This window comes from Sturnira hondurensis, unplaced genomic scaffold (genome assembly GCF_014824575.4).
Source record: "Sturnira hondurensis isolate 20B ecotype Veracruz unplaced genomic scaffold, ASM1482457v3 Scaffold0006383, whole genome shotgun sequence".
NCBI lineage: Eukaryota > Metazoa > Chordata > Mammalia > Chiroptera > Phyllostomidae > Sturnira > Sturnira hondurensis.
In genome coordinates this window covers 679,786-700,855 of record NW_028079014.1, presented here as the reverse complement: position 1 = coordinate 700,855, position 21,070 = coordinate 679,786, and the positions used below count along the sequence as shown (strand labels likewise).

At 63.6% G+C, this 21,070-nt stretch overlaps 1 protein-coding gene across 12 annotated transcripts in view; it reads left to right on the top strand.

The window, feature by feature from the left end:
* Positions 1-12,743, top strand: part of TNNT3 (troponin T3, fast skeletal type) — a 51,232-nt gene extending 38,489 nt beyond the window's left edge. For 3 of the 12 annotated variants that reach the window (XM_037047818.1, XM_037047817.1, XM_037047820.1), the window contains 14 exons: positions 194-225; positions 345-358; positions 829-849; positions 1,926-1,943; positions 3,094-3,108; positions 5,498-5,516; positions 7,950-7,995; positions 8,626-8,742; positions 8,855-8,932; positions 9,041-9,154; positions 9,249-9,358; positions 9,464-9,554; positions 11,031-11,071; positions 12,520-12,743. In XM_037047818.1, coding sequence (XP_036903713.1) covers positions 194-225; positions 345-358; positions 829-849; positions 1,926-1,943; positions 3,094-3,108; positions 5,498-5,516; positions 7,950-7,995; positions 8,626-8,742; positions 8,855-8,932; positions 9,041-9,154; positions 9,249-9,358; positions 9,464-9,554; positions 11,031-11,071; positions 12,520-12,574 — 771 coding nt within the window. In that variant the 3' untranslated portion in view covers positions 12,575-12,743. Of the gene's footprint in view, positions 1-193; positions 226-344; positions 359-828; positions 850-1,925; positions 1,944-3,093; positions 3,109-4,812; positions 4,891-5,497; positions 5,517-7,949; positions 7,996-8,625; positions 8,743-8,854; positions 8,933-9,040; positions 9,155-9,248; positions 9,359-9,463; positions 9,555-10,420; positions 10,462-11,030; positions 11,072-12,519 lie in introns of those variants that run through there. The other 9 variants (XR_005066750.1, XR_005066748.1, XR_005066751.1 and 6 more) reach the window with 6 other exon arrangements.
* The last annotated feature ends 8,327 nt before the right edge of the window (positions 12,744-21,070 follow it).

Sequence of the window (21,070 nt, the reverse complement as noted above, 5' to 3'; positions counted from 1 at the left end):
GTCTGGGGCCTGGGGGGAAAGCAGGGGGCCTCAAGGAGAGGCCCCAAGCGCGGGAACGAGCCCACCCAAGGCCAGAGACGCGGCCCCCCACCCCATCTGCACGTGCCCCCTCATTCACCCACCCCCTACCCATCCAGACACCCCTGGACTGAGCCACCCCTAACTCTGTTCTTGGTCTCCCCCGCCCCTGTAGGGAAAGCCCACCACCATGTCAGACGAGGAAGTGTGAGTAGCCATCTGGGCGGCCCCCGCCTGCCTGGGACCTCTGGGCTGTGGCTGGGTGCATGAGAATGCCCCTCAAGCTGAGTGAAGTCCCCTCCCCTTCCCTTCTCTCCCCCCGACAGGGACCAGGCAGAGGGTAAGTGTGGAAGCTACTTCTTCTCTCCTCTCGGCCCCCCGGGGTGGGGGGGCTCTGGTCCCACAGAGGACAGCAGGGCTCTCCTCGGGGAGCCCTGGCTGGAAGCCCCAGCTTTGCCCAGTTGGGTGAGCGCTAGTGCAGCGCCCCCACCGAAAACCTGCTCTCCTCGCCTGCTGCTGTGCCCAAGGCCTCCTCATTCTCGAAGGTCACATCGGAACCCCGCCCTGCCAGTCCCCAGCCTGCACTGCAGGTGGCTGCGGGTGGCCTGGCCCCAGAGACCTCTGGGCACCCCGACCACTGTCTGCCACCCTCCCCCACGGGACAGGAGCTCCTGGGGCCTCAGACACCCCCAGAAAGCTGGTGTTGGGGCCCCTTCCTCCAGGCAGGCGGCCTCCTCTGGGCCCACTCCCTTGCAGGCCGGCCCAGGGGTGGCCGCACTAACACACTCCCGCCCTCTCTTCTTTCCCAAGCAGAGCAGTACGAGGAGGAAGGTGAGTGTGCAGCCCCGGAGCCCCCCACCCAGCCTCCCCCTGAACTTGACCCTTCTTGCCCGGTTCCATCCGCCCGGCCTCGGGCCCCTTGGGGCCTCCCGGAGCTCGACAATTAACCGTCCACCTTCCTCACCATTAATTCCCATTCGCCGTCATGGCCAACCTCCCCTCTCCCTAACGGATCCGTAGACAAACGCTCATGAATCATTCATGAATCCCTCATCCTCATCGAGGCTCCGCCATGTGCACTCAGCCCGGATCTGGTCATTAACACTTTCACCCTCATTAGCATGGGGGGCCTGGTGGGGCCGGCCCCGCCCGCCTCTCTGCGCCCCCTGCCCAGAGCCCTGTGTCGCCCCCGGCCGGCCGGCCCCGCCCTCGCGCCCGCCTGGCGTCCGTGGGAACCTCCCGGCCGTGCCCGGGCAGGCGCACCTGGGAACCGTGCCGAGAGGCGGTTCTCAGGCTTGGGCGGGGGGCCCTCCGGAACCCCCTTCGCGCACCCTCACCCGGCAGGCTCCCTGTGAGGCCCTCTGGGTGCTGTGCTTTGAAAATATTTTGAAAACACTCGGCTCCCCTAACAACGTGAGCAAAACATTCCTTTTTCTTACACAAAGGTGGGAAGACTTTGAGCGGGAACGTGGTCCTGGGCAGCCATGTCTGCCCTGGGGGAGGCGGAGTGGCCCTGTGGCCGGCGGGCTGGGTCCCCCGCACTGGGCTCCTCCCAGACACCCACAGGACTTCCAGCACCTTCAGGCAGACCTGGACACTGCCCGGCCCTTGCCGACTCTCCCGGGGCCCAGGTCTTCCTACAGGGCGTGGATTTGACCCGTCCCCACATCTCACACCCACAAAGTAGGAGTCAGCCAGCCCTCAGGGCCAGCGCCGGTGGCAGGCCCCAGGCAGGGTCCAGGGGAGGTGGCTGGGCAGAGGCAGGGTTGAGACCCCGGTCCCTGAGCCCCTGAGTCCAGCAGCCACAGTCCTCGATCACGCTGGCCCCCTTTCCCGCTTCCCCGGCTCACCCCGGTAATGACTGCCCTTGTTTCTCGCTCCCTCCCGTCCCTGCCGCCCCGGCTCAGAGGAGGCCCAGGAGGAAGGTAAGTGAGCAGGCCCAGGGGCACGGCCACACCTGCCCCCAGCCCACCTGCCCCACTGACGCCCCGAGGGTGTGCAGTGTGCTCCGAGCCTAACCCTGTCCCCTCTCCTCTTGCCCACCCCCGCACCCGGCACCCCCCTGCCTGCAGAAGTCCACGAGGAAGGTATGGTTGAGTGCACGGGACTTCTGGGCCCCATGTGGGGCCCGGGGCCTGGCTGGAGCCCTCATGGGGGTGGGGGCTGAGGAACCGGACTCAGTGAGGCACCAGCCAGCCAAGGGGCCCCCACATGGGGTCCCAACATAACCCACTAACCATGGCCAGTGCTTGACCAGATTGGGGACACCCTGAGGGCTCTGGGTGGGTCCCTGAGGGGTTGCTGGGCCAGATGTGAGGTAAGGCCTGGCTTCTGGATCCCTGAAAAGAGTCCTCTGCTCCGGGGGTGGGGGGGTGTCACTGAGAGTACCTGTGACCTCTGACCCCTCGGCTGGGTCAGGGCCCTGGCCCAGGACTGGGCCACGGAGGCGCAGCCCTGCAGCCAAGCCTCGGGGGTAGGGGGGGGGAGGTCCCGGTGCCGGCTGCCGCAGGGACCTGGTGCAGACATCCCTCCAGAGCCGCAGGATAGGTGGGGACCTCGGTGTCCCGGTGCCCAGAGCCCTAGTGTCCCAGCAAAAGCTAGATCCAGGACCCCTGGCTGGACCCTGCAGCCTCGGTTTCCCCGAGTGCCAGGCAGGGATGGCCCTGGGGCGCGGCAGCCCCCGGGGCTGACACTGACTGTGTCCCGCACGCCTCCCGCCTGCTGCCCTCCGCCTGGCCCCTGACCCTCCCTCGTGGTGACCGGCTGTGCCCGTTAACCTCGGACCCCTCCTCCTTTGGCCTCTGACCCGCGCTCTTGCCTCGCACTCCGTGCCCGCCTTAGCCCAACAAGCCCATGAACCAGGTATGTGCCGTGCCTTCTGTCCTGCGTGGTGCATGCGCACTCACGACCGTGTGTGGGTGGAGCAGGAGCTCGGCCCAGAGGAACCGAGGCGTGTGACCCACACACAGTGTGGCGCCGACCCTGCTTCTGCCTGGCGCCACCCCCCCCCGTCCCTGCACCCACATCACAGCCCCTTCTCTCCCTCTCTCCCCACATGTGCTGCTGCTGCTGCAGAAGAAGTTCAAGAAGGTAGGTGCCCCCCGCGTCCCGGGGCCGGAGCCCCGCAGCCCCGGCGCTCAGCCCTCCCGCCCCCCAACCCCTGCCTGCCTATGTGGCTCTGGCCCGGGTCCCCTGGGCTGGGACAGAGTGGGGACAGCTTAGACCTGGAGTGTTGGCCCAGGCAGAACTGGCTGACGGGGCAAAAGCCCCCCTGGAAGGAGGTTGGGGGTGGCCAAGCCTGTAGGAGGCCCGAGAGGGGTGCTGGCCTTGGGAGGCTGGTGCGGGGGCCCACTTAGGGTGCAGCGAGGCAGAGGGGAGGCTACGCCGGAGGCCTGCATCCTGCCCGGGAAAGCAGACCGGAGAGGGGAGGGGGGGTGTGTGAGGCAAAGCATGAAGTTGGGCTGAGGCCCGAGGTGGGGGAGGCAGTACCAGACCAGCCAGGGGCCTCGCGTGCAAAGAAGCAGGCGGCCCACCCATCACTGGGGTCAAAGCCAGACAGGCTCGGGAGTGAGGGCTGTGCCCCCACTCTGGGGAGGGAGCTGCGGATCCCGGTCAGGGGCCTGGGTGTGCCTTGCTCTCAGTTCCCTCCATGCACGTGGCTCCTCGGCGGGGCCTGAGCCCCACACACACGACCCCGAACTGTCCTCCCTTCCCTGGGCTCAGAGCGGCCACCACTTTAGAGACAAAGAGACATCCGTGGTAGCAGAGGCATCCAGGGGACAGGCCTGTAGGAGCTGCCCGGTCACCAGGCTACCCGACCAGCCCCGAGGCAGGCAGACAGACAGTGCCAGGACGCTGCTGCCCGCTGCTGCCCGCTGCTGGGGTGCTTTGCCGCACGGCCGTGCTCCCTCCAGCTCTCAGCCCGCCCCTGTGCCCACCTAGATCCCCGGGCCCTGCAAGGTGCCCTGCAGCTCATCACTGTCCATCGTGAGCCCCCTGCCGACCCCTTGAACAGCTCCCAGGCACCCACCGCACCCTCAGATTCCTGCTCTCAGCCCCGGCCCAGGGCGCTGACTGCAGGCGACGTCAGGCCCACCTGAGCAAGGTTGTTGGCCAGGTCCTGAGCCACCTGAGTGGTCCCGGAGCTGGGTGCACACACAGGCCGGGGCAGCGAGGCCGGTCAGCCCTCTCTCTACTCCACCCCCAGGGGGCCTGCTGGCCATAGCCAAGGGCAGAGAAAGGAGTCCGGGTGGTCACAGAGGGTTTCTCAACTGGACACCTCTGCCCCGTTTGGTGCCAGCGAAGGGCCCCCACCCGGGAGGGCTAGAGGGCCAGGCGCCAGGTGCCCCAGCCCCAATTGGCAGGGAGGAGAGGCCTAGGCCCATGGGCCCCTGGCCTGGGACCAATAACGCTCCACAGCCCCAGTCACTAACAGGCCTTCTTAACCTGGTTGCCTGAGACCTGCTGTGTTTCAACCCTCGAAACCCAGCCGTTAGGCCCCCAGGACTGCCTACCTCCAGCACCAGGGCTGGACGCTGGGGAGGGCCTCGCCTTTCCAAGGTGGGCCCCACCGGCTGGCTCCCCAGGCCTCGGAGGACTCTCCTCCCTCCGTGCCCCCTCCCCAGGGCCCCATCCCGCATGGCCACACCCACCCCCTGAGCCCCTTCCCCAGAAGCCACTTCTCTGGCCCCCAGCTGAAGGCAAAGTTGAGGTCCCGGGCTGTCCGCCCAGGGGGCAGAGGGTCCGGGCGCCTGTCCCCCCGCGTCCCCCGCTCTCGCCAACGCTGCCCACAGCCTGTCTGGCTGGCTTTTCTCTCGCTCGTGTGCTTGTGCCCAGGAGACGCCTCGGAGGAGGAGAGAGAGGACCAGGAAGGTGAGGGCCCCGCGTCCTGCTCTGGTGCCCGTGACGGGGGGAGGACGTGTGCTGCCGCTGCCCGCTCTCTGTCGCCCCACCCCTCCACCCCCTCCAGACAGGGGACAGCAGGGGCTGCTTGGCACGGCCATCGTCACAGGGTCCACTGTGGGGCTTCACAGGCGCTGTCCCCTCCGAGCTTCTGCAGGCCTAGGGGCTGGTCGTGGGGACGGGCCGGCAGACCCAGACCCGGTCATCAGACGCTCACTGCCCCCTCCCCACTGTCCCTTCTCCTTCTTCATCCAGCTCTCTGGTCGGCTCTGTCCCTCCTGCCCCGAGTCAGTCTCCTCTTCGTTTTCCCCTCCTTCCTCCTCCTGTCCAGTCCCCCACCCCAGCCCTGAGCTCTCCTCCTGGTTCCTTGCAGGCCCCGAGTGGGGACCGAACCCTCTTGCCCTGGTGGGTCAGTGGGCTGGGTGGTGGGCTTAGCTGGAGAGTAGACGGCCCTGTAGGCCGGAGCCCAGCCAGCCCGCAGCCGGGTGGCCCCTGGGGCCCGTGGGCAGGAGTGGGTCCCCATCTCACATGGCCTCTCTCTCCTCTCTCCCCTGCTGGCCGGCACTGTGGTGACCAGAGGAGAAGCCCAGACCCAAGTGAGTGGTACGGCTGGGTGGGGACCAAGGCCATGGAGGACACGCACACCCGGGAGGGGGACTGCGCACCGGGGCTCCGTGGGGGAGGACCTGGCACCCAAACGTGGAGGGAAGGTGGCCACTGCTTTGCTCTCAGGTGTGGAGTTCACACCCCTAGATGCCCGAAGGCGCTTTGTGAGGACAGGGTCATTGGGGGCAGCCGCTGCCATCCCCCGTAGGCGAGGACCAGACCCCGCCTTGGCACTCCACCCCCAGGGACAGACGGACGGACTCTGGAGGTCCAGTTAGGTGTGGCTCCACCCCAGGTCACCCGGTGCAGGCCAGGGGGACTTCCTGCAGGAGAAGGCTGGGGCCGAAGCAGGAGGGGTGGCCCGGAGCTGGGGGCGAAGGGGCTGAGACAAAGAGAGAGAGGCTCCACGGCCTTCTCCAGGTCCTCTCTGGGGCCCCTCATGCCCACCCTGTGTCGTGGGGTCTCCCAGGGCCCAAGACAGGAAAGAACCCCCAAAGTGGGGTGGCTGGCAGGACGTGCCAGCCCCCTGAAGCCCACTCCAGAGTGACAGCTAGACCAGAACCGAGCCCTGGGGACCCCGAACCCCTGGGGTTGGAGCCGGCGGCCCGGGCGGGAGGGTGGGTCACAGCTGGGAGGTTTCAGGGATGTCGTTTGACCCGTGCGTTCTGACTCCCCCGGCCGAGATAAGCACAGAAGCCCCCAGCTCACAGTCGGTGCCTGGGCCCCGCTGCCCCACGCATCTGTGCCTGCGCGTGCTCCCCCCCGGGTGGGCCTGGGGCTCCCAGCGGGGTGGGGGGGTTGGGGAGCCAGCACATTCCCGTCCCCGACACTTTATTTGTCAGCAATTTCAAGGAAAGCGGCCGGGCCACAAGGTATTTTCTCCTTTTGAAAAAAATGTTTGTGTTTTCATTATGAAAATAAAACACCTCATTAAAGAAAATTTGGAAAATACATAAAAGTCCCCTGAAGAAAAAAAAATCATCTGTGACTCCCACCCAGCCAGCCAGACTGCGGGAAAGAGGGGAAAGAAATGAAAGGGCTTATTTCTTCCACCCTTCCCGTGCATCGGGCCTGGAAAAAAAGATTGAAACTCAGAGCTGTTTTCCAAGCCCTGGACTGTCTATACAACCTTGAATTCTGCTTTTTAAAAATGTAGCACCATTCATAAGTATTTTTCCATGTTTTTACATAGTCTTCTTAAATATTTTGAATGGCCACATAATATTCCATCAATCGGACAAACCATAATTTTCCTAACCGTCGCTCCGGCGCAGGGCATGCTGGCTTCCCCCAATATTTTACTATCATAAATAACGCCGGGTGGAAAGCATTCTCTGTCTTTCGGGTTATTTCTCTGGGCTGCATTCCCAGAACTGGAATTAATGGGTCAAAGAGTAGGAACGTTCTTAAGGCTCTGGAGTCTGCCAAATGGCTTTCTGCGCGCGGCTTGCCAGCACGATCTCCTACGTGGTCGAGAGCGGGTCTGCGCCCCACACCGCTGCGCCCAGGGAGCCGCGCTGATGGATGGGAAGGGGCCTCTCGGGCTGTTTGCTTCGCATTCCTGCAGGCGGGCCTCCCCCCCACCCCACCCCCCGGCTGGTGAACCGGCCTCCTTTCTTCTTTGAGAAGCGGTGGCTTATGGCCTCTGCCCATTTATCTAAGGCAGGCAGCTCTCTGTTTTCTTAATCATCCGTTTGCATAAGGATATAAGTCTTCTCTGTGTTTGCTGAAAATATTTTTCTAGTCTGGGTTGGGTTTCTCCCCCGCTTTCAATCTCTGCCTTCTTCCACATACATACGTTTCTCATTCGCATGCACTCATCTGGCCATCACCCCCTCAGCGGGCCCTTCTGAGCTCAGAAAATCCTTTCCCGGGCCAGCAGTTTGATCGATATTCAGTTCCACTTTCTTCTAAGGCTTGTTTTAAAAAATCGCTGTTGTCGTTTTAACTCTTCGCTCCATCTGGAATGCATTGGAGGGGGGGAGGGGCGCCGCAGGCCTCACAGCCGCCAGAGTGGGGGGTTCATTTCTTCTTCCAACAGACCGTTGGCCGCCCAGCCCCCTTCCTCTGAGCCCCCAGAAGGGGAGATTGAAGCGGGGCCCCAGAAAGGCCAAGGGTCAAGAGGGCCACTCCTGGCCCCGGAGGCCATGCCTCCTGTCTGATGCCCAGGGCGTTTCGTTTATTTGTTTGAGGAGGACACCGAGGGTGCCCTGGAGGTGTCCAGAGGTTCGCAAAACAGAGGGACACGGAGAGGTGGAACCTTCTCCAGGGGGTCAAGCCCCCCCGGGGACAGTGGGCTGTGTATCTGATAAGAACGGAGGTCAGGCAATGTGCCCTCAGCCAGGTACCAGGGCTCGAGAGGCTGGGACGGCCAGCCGGGGGCCAGGCCTGCCTCCACTCATGAGTCTCTCTCTCTCCTCTAGACTCACTGCCCCCAAGATCCCGGAAGGGGAGAAAGTGGACTTTGATGTAAGTTTCTGGAGCCCGGACCTACGTGTCTCCATTACCGACCTCGCGTGCCAGGCCTGAGAAGGCCACCTCTCAAGCGTCCCGAGCTGGGGCGCCCTGACCCCGGCCATTCTACTTTAATGCCTTCCTGGGCCAGAGGACCCTTCTCCCCTCAGGTCACCTCTCTTCTCTGCTTCCCTCTCCACCCTTTCACCCGCCGTCCATCCATCACCAAATTGCCAAGCCACGCACCCGCCTACCCACCCATCATCCATCATCCATGCGTCCCTTCACCCACTCATGCACCCACCCACCTACCCACCCACCCATCCACTGCCCACCGTCCACCACCCATATATTCCCCCGACACACAGGTCTGTCCAACACACTGGTTTCCCTCTGCCTGGCTCATGAAGGACATCTCTGAGGACAATGACAGGCCCTGGTCGGAGCTAGTCCGTCTCGGGGTCCTGATGACTCACCCGTGTGCGGGGTTGGGGGCACTGCTCTGACCCTGCAGCTCAGGGGTCCCTCTCCACCGTCGGGTTTCATGGGGGCCGGGGAGCTGGGGCTCCTGTTGCTGGGGTCCAGGGGGACCCGGCAGGACGGAGGGTGAGGAGGGCCGGGACCTGATGGGCCGGTCGCCCACAGGACATCCAGAAGAAGCGCCAGAACAAGGACCTCATGGAGCTGCAGGCCCTCATCGACAGCCACTTTGAGGCGCGGAAGAAGGAGGAGGAGGAGCTGATCGCGCTGAAGGAGAGAATTGTGCGTGGGGCAGCTGGGGGTGGGGGTGTCATTTTAGGAGGGGCCGGGGCTGGCCAGGTCAGACTGACCGAGGGACAGATGGACGGGCCCTGACCGGCTCCCCGGGCCGCAGGAGAAGCGCCGCGCGGAGAGGGCGGAGCAGCAGCGGATCCGCGCGGAGAAGGAGAGGGAGCGTCAGAACCGGCTGGCGGTGAGCTGTGCTCCTCCGCGCCCGCGCCCCGGACCCACCCGGGCCCTTCCTGCCCCAGGGGACAGACGCTGACCGGGACCCACGGGGCACGGGGTGGGCTCTCCACAGGAGGAGAAAGCCCGGCGGGAGGAGGAGGACGCCAAGAGGAGAGCGGAGGACGACCTCAAGAAGAAGAAGGCTCTGTCCTCCATGGGTGCCAACTACAGCAGCTACCTGGCCAAGGTGAGCGCGGGCGCCGCCTCCCCGTCCCCCGCCCTTGGGCTGGGCTGCCGAGCGCCCCCTCCTGAGGCCAGGCCCCTGGACTGGCTCCCCCCAGGCCGATCAGAAGAGAGGCAAGAAGCAGACAGCTCGGGAGATGAAGAAGAAGATCCTGGCCGAGCGGCGCAAGCCCCTCAACATCGACCACCTCAGCGAGGACAAGCTGAGGTGAGGCGGGGTCTCTGGAGGCCGCGGGGGGCCGGCGCTCAGGGGTGGCCAGGGTCCGGCCTTCCAGGGCTTCCCCAGCCAGGTCTGACCACTGCTACCTCCCAGGGAAAAGGCCAAGGAGCTTTGGGAAACCCTGTACCAACTGGAGACGGACAAGTACGAGTTTTCGGAGAAGCTGAAGCGCCAGAAATATGACGTGAGTCCCGGCCCCCTGCGCCGACCCCTGCCTCCCAGGCCGGCCTCGGAGCGCCGAGCCAGCAGCCCCTGCTCCAAGGGGAGTGGTGGGCAGAGGACTGGGGCCCAGTTTCTGAATCCCCCAGGGCTTGTACAGAGTCCTGTGTCACCAGCCCACCCCAGGGTGGCACCAGGCTCCCCAGATTCTGGGGCATCTTCCCCTCAAAGCCTCCTCTGCAAACCGGAGTCCTGGACCCACTGACTCCCCCGAGACACCCACTTCCTCAGAGCCCCTGGGGGCTTGGCTGGAGCCCCTCCCCAGCCTGAAGCCGGCAGGGTGCTCTGCACTTCACCCCGCAGCTGGGACTAGGAGCTGGGAGGGTGCCCCTCTGGAGGGGGGCTGCCTGAGTCGCCTGAGGGGGGCTCACCAGCTAGAGCAGCAGCCCAGGGAGGGCCCCCAGCGGGGGCAGTCGGCAAGGCCACCCCCACCACTGACAAGAGGGTGTTGGGGAACCAAAGCTGACAGCCGGGTAAATCCTGGCTTCTTCTCAGGAGCCATGCCCTGGGGCAAGTCACCTGTCCTTCTGTGCCTCAGTTTCCTCCCCTCTCACAGAAGAAAGGCCGTGAGACCCCTCCCAGGCTGCCCTCCGCACCCATGCTTCCCCCCAGGGCCAGCAGGTCTGGGCACAGGGACAGTGTGGTCCCGGGTTCGGCCGGCCTGTGGGAAGAGGCTTCACACTCACGAAGCCAGACCAGCCTCTGCCTCCTGATGCACCGGGGCACGGCCCACGAGGGTCCTGGGCTGAAAGAGCCACGGACCAGGCAAGCCTAGGGCACAGCAGGGCCCAGGCCCCTGCCCTCGCCCTGAAAGTGTCCCGGTCTTTCCAGATCATGACTGCCCGGGCCAGAGTGGAGATGCTGGCCAAGTTGTGAGTAGCCGGGTCCTCCCCGGACCAGGCTCGTGGTGTGCGGTGCACGGTGCGCCTCTCGCATGGCAAAGCCTTGAGTCGTAGCGGACGTGGTGGCAGTGAGCAGGGAGGCGACGGGCCTTGCCCCTCGCCTCCGGCCCTCGCCTCCTCCCCCCTGCCTGCAACCCGGAGGTTCCCGCCTGAGGCTCCCTGCTTTCCCAGTTGGCAGGTGGGGAAGGGCCTTGTCCTCCCCTGAGCCCCCTCCGGGCAGTAGGTGGGGGGGAGCAGCGGGGTCAGGGAGCAGCGGGGTGGCTCTGAGCTCGGCGGGCCCCAGAGTCAGAGGCTCCCTTTGCGAGCCCTCCCCGCCCGAGCCCTCTGCCCGCATCCTCGGCTGGAAGGTAAGTGGCCAGCTCCGGAGCTTCTGTGTGCCACGGTCCAAGTCCCCAGGCCATTGACAGTAAGTCAGAGGGATGGCCTGAGGGCCGAGAGCCGGTGTCCTCCAGCGGGAGGAGTGAGAACGCAGTAAGGGAGTGTGCGGCCTGGCCCGGACACGCCCCGGTAAGTTGTCCGGTCGCCCGTGTCGTCCGCAGATCACCAACCTCAGGAGCCGCATCGACCAGGCCCAGAAGCAGTGAGTAGCCCGCCCGCCCCTTGCTCTGCACTGGGCAGGCGGCCCTGAGGGGACGGCGGCCCCTGCCGCACCCGGGGCTCGGCCGTTTCAGCCTGTCCCAGCGGCAGCCGGCCCCCGGCGGAGCAGTAACAGGACTAACAGGCCGGCCACTTGAGCCAGCACGTGGGGCCCGCGGCCCTGGACCCCCTGCCCCTTCTGATGCCACCCCAGAGCCCGGAGGACAGCATGTGGGGGGGCAGCAGGAGGCCTGGGGGCCAAGCAGTGTGTCACTTCAGAGGTGACCTGGGACAGGGAGGAGGGGCCTGGGCCTTGTCTCTCACTGGCCCCTCTACGAGCCTGAGTCCTCAGGACAGTGAACTTCTGTCTGTAAGACCAGCTCCCAGGAAAGCCAGTGCCCACCCCGGGGACCCTGCCACCTCTCCGGGGCTTTGTCTCTAAGCCCGGTCCCTGTGTGGTCACACTCCAGTGGCCCCAGGATGGCTTGGAGTTGCGAAGTTTAAGACTTATCTCTGCCTCCTTGCTGTTCCCTGGGATGCGCCCTCCTCCAGGGCTCTGCTGTGTGGGGCAGGGGCAGGACCCCTCGAGCGGGCCATTCCACAGGGTGTGAGACTGCATGCAAGCATGTGCATGTGCACGCATGTGTGCTCGGGTGGACACGTGTGAGAGCCCCTGGGCTGGCCCCCACAGGACAGAGGACAGGGGAGCAGCTGGCGGCGCTGGGTTGTGTCCTGAAGCCAGCCATGGGCACCGCACAGCCTTTCCCAGCTAGCTGCGCAGAAAGGCAGCCTCTGTGATCACGGGCCCTGGGCCTCATGCCCATCTCCCCAGCCCAGCACCCGGACCGCTGGTGGGCAGTGGGCCTCAGACAAAAGGGGCAGGTCCTTAGGACTGCCACCCCAGGGCTGGTGACCTCCTGACCTCCGGTTGAGCTCTAACCGGTGGCCAAGGGACCAAACCTCAGGAGAGAAACAGAGGCCCCCTGGGCCCTGAGTCCCAGGGACCAGGGCTGTTGACCGGAGTGAAGGATGAAGGCCACTGCGCCAGGAGCCTGTGACCCAGGGGCACATTCGTCCCAGGGCAAAGTCGCCGGGACCCGGGCAGGCTTGGGGTCAGCCCTAAGTGGGGCCCCTCGGGCATGAAAAGAGGGGGGAAGGGTGTGCCCTGCGCGCTGTGCCAGCCCCTCTCCTAATCACACTAACGGCCTCAGCACACGGCCGCCCAGGCCCGGCCGGGCCGGGTACAGGTGAGTTGCTGCTGCTCGGATGGAGCCGGGAATGTGCACGGGGGACCTGGCGGCGCAGGCCAGCCCTTGCCCTGAGAACAGCCTGGGCTGGCAGGGCCATGAAGGCTGGGGGTCTGCTGAGGGTCTGCTGGGGGCCTGGTGGAGAGGGCTCCACCAGGGTCCCGGACACCCCGACACTCAAGACCAACTCGCTTCCCATTTGCAGCAGCAAGAAGGCCGGGGCCACGGCCAAGGGAAAGGTCGGCGGGCGCTGGAAGTAGAGCAGCCAGTGGGGACCCCAAGGCAGAGACGAGCGCTGGTGCCACCCCCATGCTGGTCCTCTGGTCCCCAGGTCTGGGGGTGGAGGGTGCACCCCCGAGCACCCCACATGTCTCTGTCCTCACTGCCCCACCCCCGGGGTCTGTGAATAAAGCTGTCAGACCCCCTCCACCAGGTGTGTGCTGGCTCATGGGGGAGGGGCTGCTGGGGGTGGTGAGGAGAGGGCTATGGGCCCAGGGGACACAGGGGCCCTCCTTGGGGTTCAGCCCAGGAGACACCTGGGCTGCGGCCATGCTCTGCTGCGAGCATCGGACCAAGGGTGCCCAGCTGGCTCTGTCAGTGTCTCCCAGCCTGAGGACCCCCTTCAGCCCCTACCAGCAAGCCCTCACACCCTCCACTGGGCTCCTCGGCCCCTGTGGGAAGCCCTGGGGGCCCCTGGGTCAGCTCTGAGGCCGGTGAAGGGCTCTGCCACTGAAGGGGCCCTGGAAGGGGGGCCCGGCGCACAGTGTGAGCCTTTACAAACGTCCCCCAGAAATGGGGGGCAGAGGGAGCCGGGACCCGGAGGGGGGTGCAGCCCAAGGCTCTGGGAGGGCCCCGCCCTCCGGAGGAAGGAGGCAGAAAGCACGTCCCAGAGCAAACCGCCAGGCAGACAGACCGCTCTTTCCGTGTTGCCAGAGAACACAGTGCACGCTGTGTCATAAATCTGAAAATCCTGACCCCACGGAGTCATGGAAAGTATAAATCAGAAAAATTGGATCAAGATGCAGAGCCGTGCGCGGCCAGGTACTCACAGAGGAAGCGCCCCGAGTCCGAGCAGCCCCCCGGGAAGGCTCTGCAGAGGGGGGCCCCAGAGTGCGCCCCCGCACATGTGAGCGCCCCAGCACACGCACATGGCCCCCCAAACCCTGCGCCCGTGTGTGGACGCCTGGACACTCACAGCCCACAAGCACACACGCCCTGCCCCCCGAACCCTGGCTGCAGCTGTAGGTGCTCACACGCTGAGTGAGGGGCACGCTCGGCTGCGGGGACACACAGCGTACTAGAGGGGACGACCGCACCGCAGACCCTGTGTCGCCTTCGGGCCACGGGCGCCCGAGCAGCACAGCGCGGGCAGGAGGTAGAAGGTGCCCTGTGGACCGGTCAGCACCCACGGGCGCGAGAGTCCGCTGAGAGGGGTGGGGGGTGCTGTGCTGGTGCAGACGGATGTGAGTTTAGTGTCGAACGGCAGGACCACAGGGAGGAGGCCCAGGAGTGCGGGACTTTAAAGCCGCCTCGTGGTCACTGCGAGGTCAGAAGGGTCAGGAGCCGCGGGGACGTTGACAGGGCACCCTGCCTCGGTGTGGCGCGGAGAGACCGGGGCTCGGAAGCTCTCCCGGGAAGGCCCCATCGGCGGTCACCCCTCTGCGGCCACGTCAGGACCAGAGGAAGTTCGCTGATTAGCAAATGTTCAGAAATGCAGGAACAGGGCCTCAAGAGTTCCTGGGTCAGAGAGGGAATCGGAACGGAAATTAGGGAGGATAATTAACGTGAGGTCACCACACAGAACTCGCTGCGCCAGGAGAACGTGAGGCCCGGGCGTGCAGCTTCCGGGGGCCAGATTTCAGGAAGTTCAACATCTGAGGCACGAAACGAGAAAATGAACCGACAGTCTCACATAAAGAGAAAGAACAGCAAGCAAATCATAGTGAAAAGGTGATAAAATTTAATGGGCGAGACGAAGTTAAAAATGGGCCCTGCAGAGGAGCCGAAGCCGTGGCCATCGAGGAGGAGGAGGAGGGACGAGCGAGGGTCTGCAGGGACAGGGTCACCGGTCGGGGCGCCGCCGCGACCTCACGGCGATCTGCCGGAGGACGAGGAGTGGTGGCCGGCGTCCGGGGCGGCTGCGACTTGCTGCCTCGCTTCCGAGTCAGGCAGAAATCCGGAGCAGACTGATTTCATTTGAAAGATGCTGAGCGGGCAGTTGAGCGTTTCCCGCCGAAAACCACTAACGGCTGTTTCTGAACCCCGTCCTGAGCGAGAGGGAGCCCCCTCGAACGCAGGGGTGACATTCCATCCCAGAGTCAGCCTAAGGGCTGGCGGGGGTTGGGGCAGGGGGGGCGGGGGGTGGGGGGAACCGGGCGAAAAAGAGCACAGCAAATAGAAATCCCAGCCAACTCCTTCAACCCCAGGAAGGCATCTTCCCCAAACCTGCTGTGAACAGCACAGTGATATGTTACAAGCTTCCCTTCAAAGTCAAGAGTAGGACGAGGGTGTCGGCCTCCGGGCCCCCACCTCATGGCCTCTGTCGGGGAGGAAAGATAGCCTTCCGGCTGCCCAGGTTCCCCGACTGCTCTGACCGTGAAATCCCCAGGAGACCCGTGAGCAGGGGAAACACGAGTGGACGTGCGCCGGGGGCAGCTGGCCCGCACGACGGAGGCCGGCCCCTCCAACGCCACCACCTGCAGCTACAGACGAAAGACGATGCGGGGCGGGGGGTAGGCAGTCAGTTCTGGGGCGACCAGGAAACGGGGGTGCTCGGGTGTGTGTCTGGGACTCTCCCTGACCACAGCCGCCGTAGGAGACTGAGGCCCCTGCCGGGCCGGGCCCCCGGCCGAGGGAGACCCCCTCCCTGCCTCGGTCTGAGCTCTCCCACCACAGCAGTTACCCAGCCCATTAAAGCCGCCACTGTCTCCACAGAGGCACCTTTCGGCGCGGCAGACTCTGCTCCCTGCCACCCAGGTGTCCCAGTCAGAGATGTAGGACAAGAAAAAGAAACCTAAACGAGGAGTAGTAGGAAAAAAGAAACCTTCCCTGGGCCCTCTGGGCGCTGGGAGGTCGGTCCCCAGGGGAACACGGGGAGGGGAAGGCAGGAGCAGAGCGCCAGGGCTGCGGCGGCTGCCGAGGGTCGAAAAGGAAAATGAGACGCTGCCCTCTTCCCCGCCACCCACCCAGACCCACGCCGATCACCTGAGGAGGAAACGCCAAACTTTTAGAAGAAAATGGCAGGAGGGTCCCGGGAGGCCCTGTTCCCAGGGACAGTTCTTAGTAAGGCGTGAGATCCACCGATCAGAAAACAGGAGACTGATAAATTCAACACAAACAAGGTTAAGAAAAGACCAACTTCCCTGCATCGGCGATGCCACAAGCCAAGTGCAGATGCGCACCGCGTGGCGGGAGGGGTGTCTAGCATGGCTCCGAGGAGGGGCCAGTCACTGGGGCAGATGGCCGATGGCCTGAGAGCCAGCAAGTGTGACAGCTTAGCAGGGGGCCGTCAGGTGTAAATAGCGAGAGACGGCAGGTCACGTGAAACACAGGTGTCGGGGAAGGAAAGTGACCGTCCCAGGAGCAGGCCCACTGGTGGGTGTGGGGGCTCCCTGCACGGCATCACCGGTGTGGTGGCCAGGGTGGAGCTGCTTCTACACGGATGGACGGACGGATGGACAGAGATTGTGGCTCTGGCTCAGGCTCACACCCAGAAGAGCAGCGAGGAAGGTCGGGGCGGGGGGAACCCAGGGGTGGCACCCAGGTCGGGGGACCCTTCCTCGCGTCACAACAGTGACACAAACAGGCACACTCTGGCCAGAAACGCAACCTCCGTCCAATCGGGAAGAAACTGCCGGGCTGGTCCCAGGGAGGGGCACTCCTCCGGACGAGGGGCCGAGGGTGGGCTTCGGGACCGTCGGTGACCTAAAAAAACCGCACTCACACACACACACACACAGAGGGTGAACGGTTCTACGTGGACAGAGACCAGCAGGTCACCAGAGTTCGAGTCAGCACATGGGCCCTGCCCACTCACCACGCACGTCAGGGCCCCCGGGCCGGTTCGCAGACCCCAAGTCAATGCCACAACCACGGAAACCCAGCCTGGAGGAGACGTGCGGTCCCCAGTGGGCTCCCTGGGCTGGGTGGAGGTGGTGGCGGCGGCAGCACAAATGGGGGTGCCGCTGAGCCTGAGACGGTGGGTGCTCCTGCACCCCGGGGGGCGGCTTGCTGTGCTGAGGGCCCGGCACCATGACACAAAGTCGTGCCACGTCCTCGCGCGGGCCCACGGGGTTAAAACCGGGGACCGACAGCTGCCTGAGGCCGCTGGTGAAATGCGGACAGCATGGCTTTGGGGGGGGGGGCGTGCAAGCAGCAGAGGGGACAGAGAGAGTGACATTTACTGCCACACATTCTTTAAGCAAGACCGAGAATTACATGGGCCTGGACGTGAGGAGCACCCACTTCACAGGGACAGTCCCCTTCAGCAGGGGCGGGGTGGGGCGGGGGGCGCTCCGAGCAGAATGGGGCTCAGCACCTCTTGTTTCTTAGGCCGGCGGGGGAGGGGGATGCGGGGGGGTGAGCGCGGGGGCCTCCTCCTGTTTTTGCTCTCCCCTCCCCGAGAATCTGAAAGGGCTCTCCACGGTGAACCACCGGGAAAGGGCGTTTGCTGGGCGAGAACTCTGATTTCTGAGAACAAAACCAAACAAAACCCCCAGAAACTGTGGAGAAGGGTAAACAGGCGCTCCCTCCGGAGCCCGGGCGGCGGGCCCCTCGCATTCCAGGCCCGCACAGGAACCCGGCGCGGATGCCTGCTTTTGCCATCACCGCTCGGAGGGCCTCTGGAAACCGAACACAATGAGAAGACGTGAAGCGGAAATTGGAGGGCTGGGGGGGGCGGGGGTGGGGGGAGCAGCGCCCTTCCCCGGGCCCCAGAGAAGGGAGCGGAAGCGCCTTCAGAGTGATGAGGGGCTTCAGGAAAGTCGCCAGATGCAAACCACACATTTCGCCTCAATATCGCTTGCTGTTCCCCAGCCTCGGCCTGCGAGAAGATAAACCACATTTCATTCCCAAACAAAAGAAAGCACGAAGCCAGAGAGCAGGAAAACACTCAGCAGTGACCCTCTTAAGAAACACTCGGGGTCTGTAGGAAGAGCATGACAAACTTTAATGAGAAATATGTAAACAAAATCGAGGGGGGAGAAGTGAGAAGGAAAAAAGGCATCCTGTTCTGGGCAGGAAGTTTATACGAATCAGCTCTTCCCACATCAATGTATAGCTGCCAGATTCCTCAGTGAGACTGTAATGGGACTTATCTGGGGCCCAGGCTGCGCTGCAGTGGGGGGAGGGAGATGACAAGATGCAGGTGGGATTCGTGGGGCAGGGCAAACCGGCAGGGCTGCAAAGAGACTTTGGAAAATTAAGAGTGGACTTTGAAAGGGAAGGTAGCTCGTCTGTGGGCATGGGGGGGGGATGCCCTGCGGTGCGGTCGGGCCTTTGCCCACAGTGGGGAGTGCCCCACTGGCTGCCTTTTCCAGGGGAGCAAACTGAAGCTCAGAGTGGGTCACACAGAGCCACAAGGCCACACAGCCACCGGCTCTCCCAGCACTTGGGCCGTCTGTGCGATGACGGCACGGGCACCTGAGGCCCGGTGGGGGGCGTCTGCGTGGCCCCCCTGCCCCTGGCAGAGTCCAGGAAAGTGGGGGGAGACAGCGCTCGGGGGAAGCGTGGGTGCACGCTTATCTGCTCTCCGAGCTCGCACGCGGCGGAAGCACCTTGGAAGCAAAGGGCGAGCCTGGTGACTTTTGTTGCTCGTTAAGATGGTTAAGTGTCTGCACACCCAAAAAAATGTCTACCAGGTGCAGCCAGGGGCCACATGTACCCTCCCACCCCGAGCAACAGGAAAACCAGATAAAAGATACATAAAACATCAGGCGACGGAGGAACGACAAGGCCCTGGGAGACAGGAAAGGGTCAGGGCGAGCCTCTAGCTGCTGGGCCCACGTCCTTGAGAAAGTGTTCGGGGGTTTCGGCCTCCGTGCGGGAAGGAGGAGCGGAGGGGGGCCCACAGGGTCCCTGAGTTGACGATGGAGGGCAGAGGGTCTGGGGGAACCCAGGCAGGGAAAAGTCACGGGACCGAGGACCAGAGAGGGACCCGCAGGGCTGGGGGGAACGGACCAGGGCTGCAAAGGGGGCCAGCATTGCTGCTCCCACAGGGCTGGGCGGAGGTCTAGCTGCTGCCTGCGGACACGTTACACCTAGAGACACAAATACTGCAGGGCGAGGGCAACAGCAGATCCTCAAAATGGCCGCTCGGGAGGGAGAGGCAGACACAACCGGTCAGGGGCAGCGGTCCCCACCCCCTCCCAACGGCTCATCGGCCACGGAGGCGGGAACTCAGCGGGGATGGAGGCGGCGGGAATGGCAGGGCCAACCGGCCAACCTTTCCAGAACACGCCACCCGAGCCCACACTCCTTCCCAGGGCTCATGGAACGCTCACCAGTGGAGACCACGCTCTGGGCCATAAAACAAGACTTAATAAGTTGAGAAGGATTCAAGTCACACAGATTATGTTCTTGGACCATAAGGAATTAAATTATAAATCAATAACAGAAAGATCCTTGGAAACCGCTCAAGTATTTAGAATCGAAATAACACACTTCTAAATGATCCATGAGTTGAAGAAAAGCCAGGAAGGGGCCTAGGAAATGATCTGGGCGGAATGATTGTGGAGGAGGCCTGGGGCCGCGCTCGGGGGGCCCGGGGAGGGGGGTAGAAAGACCTCGGTCAACGGCCCCCACTCCCACCTTCAGGGGTAGAGAAAAATATGCAAGCTAAATCCCCAGAAAGCACAAGGCAGGAAATAATACAGACGCAGTGGAAGTGGACAAAATGGAAAACGTTAAAACAGAAAAACCAGACAAAACCCAAACTTGCTTCTTTGAAAATAGCAACAAAAACGGAGAGAGCTCTAATCACCCTGATCAGGAGAAGAGAGAGACGCGCTCACACTGCCCCTCTGGCACGGGCAGCACGGGGTCCCCGGGTTCCCCGAGGAAAGCTGCGTGCCACCAGGGTGGACGGGCCCGAGGGGCAGCCCCGTTTCTCGAAAACCACAGCCCGTGAGAAAGCTCCCTTGGAAGGGAAAGGGCGTCGTTAAAAACTTCCCCCCGGAAAGCAAAAGAAGAAACCTTCCCCAGAAAGAGAGCTCCAGGCCCGCGTGGTTTCCCAGAGAAGTAGCGGTGCTCACGTGCAGAGCCTCCAGACGACTCAAGGCCGAGGGGCGACAGCGCCCCCCCCCCACTGCCTCCGCCCCGTCCCCGGGTGGCCACACTTCCCCAGCACCAGCATGGACAACGGGGGAAGGAAAGAAACTCCCTCGGGGCCAGGCCGAACCAGCATGCGGCCAAGCGCCACCCGCACTCCGTATTAAAGTCACCAGTACATAAAACTCTCGGCACACGGCGGGCAGAGCGGGGCTTCCTCGCCCGTGCGCCGTGGGGCCCTGCGTGGAGGGGCTGCTGGTGCCCCAGGCAAGAGAAAGCCTCGAGCAGGTTGGAGGCGAAGCTGCTTTCGCCACAGATGATCCGGTCGCCCGCCCCACAGAGCCTCCCCCGCCCCCCCGGAAAGTTAGAGGGGCTAGTACGCGAGGCCGGCCAGGCTTCGGGACACACGGCCTATAGGCGCGTTCCCTTGGATTTCTATAAAACGGCCACGAACAATCAGACGGTGATCGTTAAAAAAATAGTCCCACTTCCTAATAGTATACAAAACTAGGAACAAAACTGAAAAGGGGGTGAAAGACCTACACCTGGAAAAATATAGAACATCAGTGAGAGGAGCAAAGGAGGAGACACGTGATGGTCCCTGGCGGGGAGACCCTGTCAACACCGTGGGGAGGGCCGGTCCCCCTCCATCGTGCCGACAGAGTCCGATCAATCAATCTCGAAGCCCCAGCACGTCCCCCTCCCGAAGGCCCTGTGGGTCTCATGGAAATGCAGGGGCCCAGAGGCACCCGCAGGACCCTGACCGAGGAGAAGGGTCACGCAGACGCTCTCCGAATTAGTCTAAGATTAGGGTCACGAACACAGACCAGTCTCGGTGTAAAGACACTCAAACAGATCAGGAGGGTAAAACGCAGGGCTCAGAAGCCACCGCACGTCCCGTGGACGTGGCTGCTTGTCCCGAGAGTCTCGCCGGGACATCGGGAGAGCCACGAGCAACACGGGCAGTACCAACAACTCGGATCACCCCTCACACTACAGCCCCAAACCAACTCGAATCGGAGCACAGGCCACACGTGGAGTGAGGACCTGCCCCTGAGGGGAGACCCTCTGAGAGCGGGCACCAGGCCGACTGCCTGGACACAGCCGCCAAAGCACAGTCCCCCAAAGAGCACCCTGGTGCCCTGGAAGGCATTGGGCGGTTTACGGTCTGCTCTCTCCAAGACTCTGTCGAGACAACGACCTAGACGACAGGGGCTGGAAGGAGACGTTTGCCCAGCAAGTCTTTCATGGAGACGTGACCCAGAAGACGTAAAGAACGCTCAGAAAAGGAAAAACGAACAATAAACATCCCTCCCCTCAGCAAAAAAAAAAAAAAAAAAAAGGGCAGACACTTAATAATGAGAAAACAAACCACCCGCTTTTAAAAAATGGGCAAAAGATTAGAAGTGACACCTCATTAACAAGACAAATGAGCGGTCAGGGCGCCGAGAAAACGAGGACCCCTCGGTCACTGGGGGAGCGGCACTACA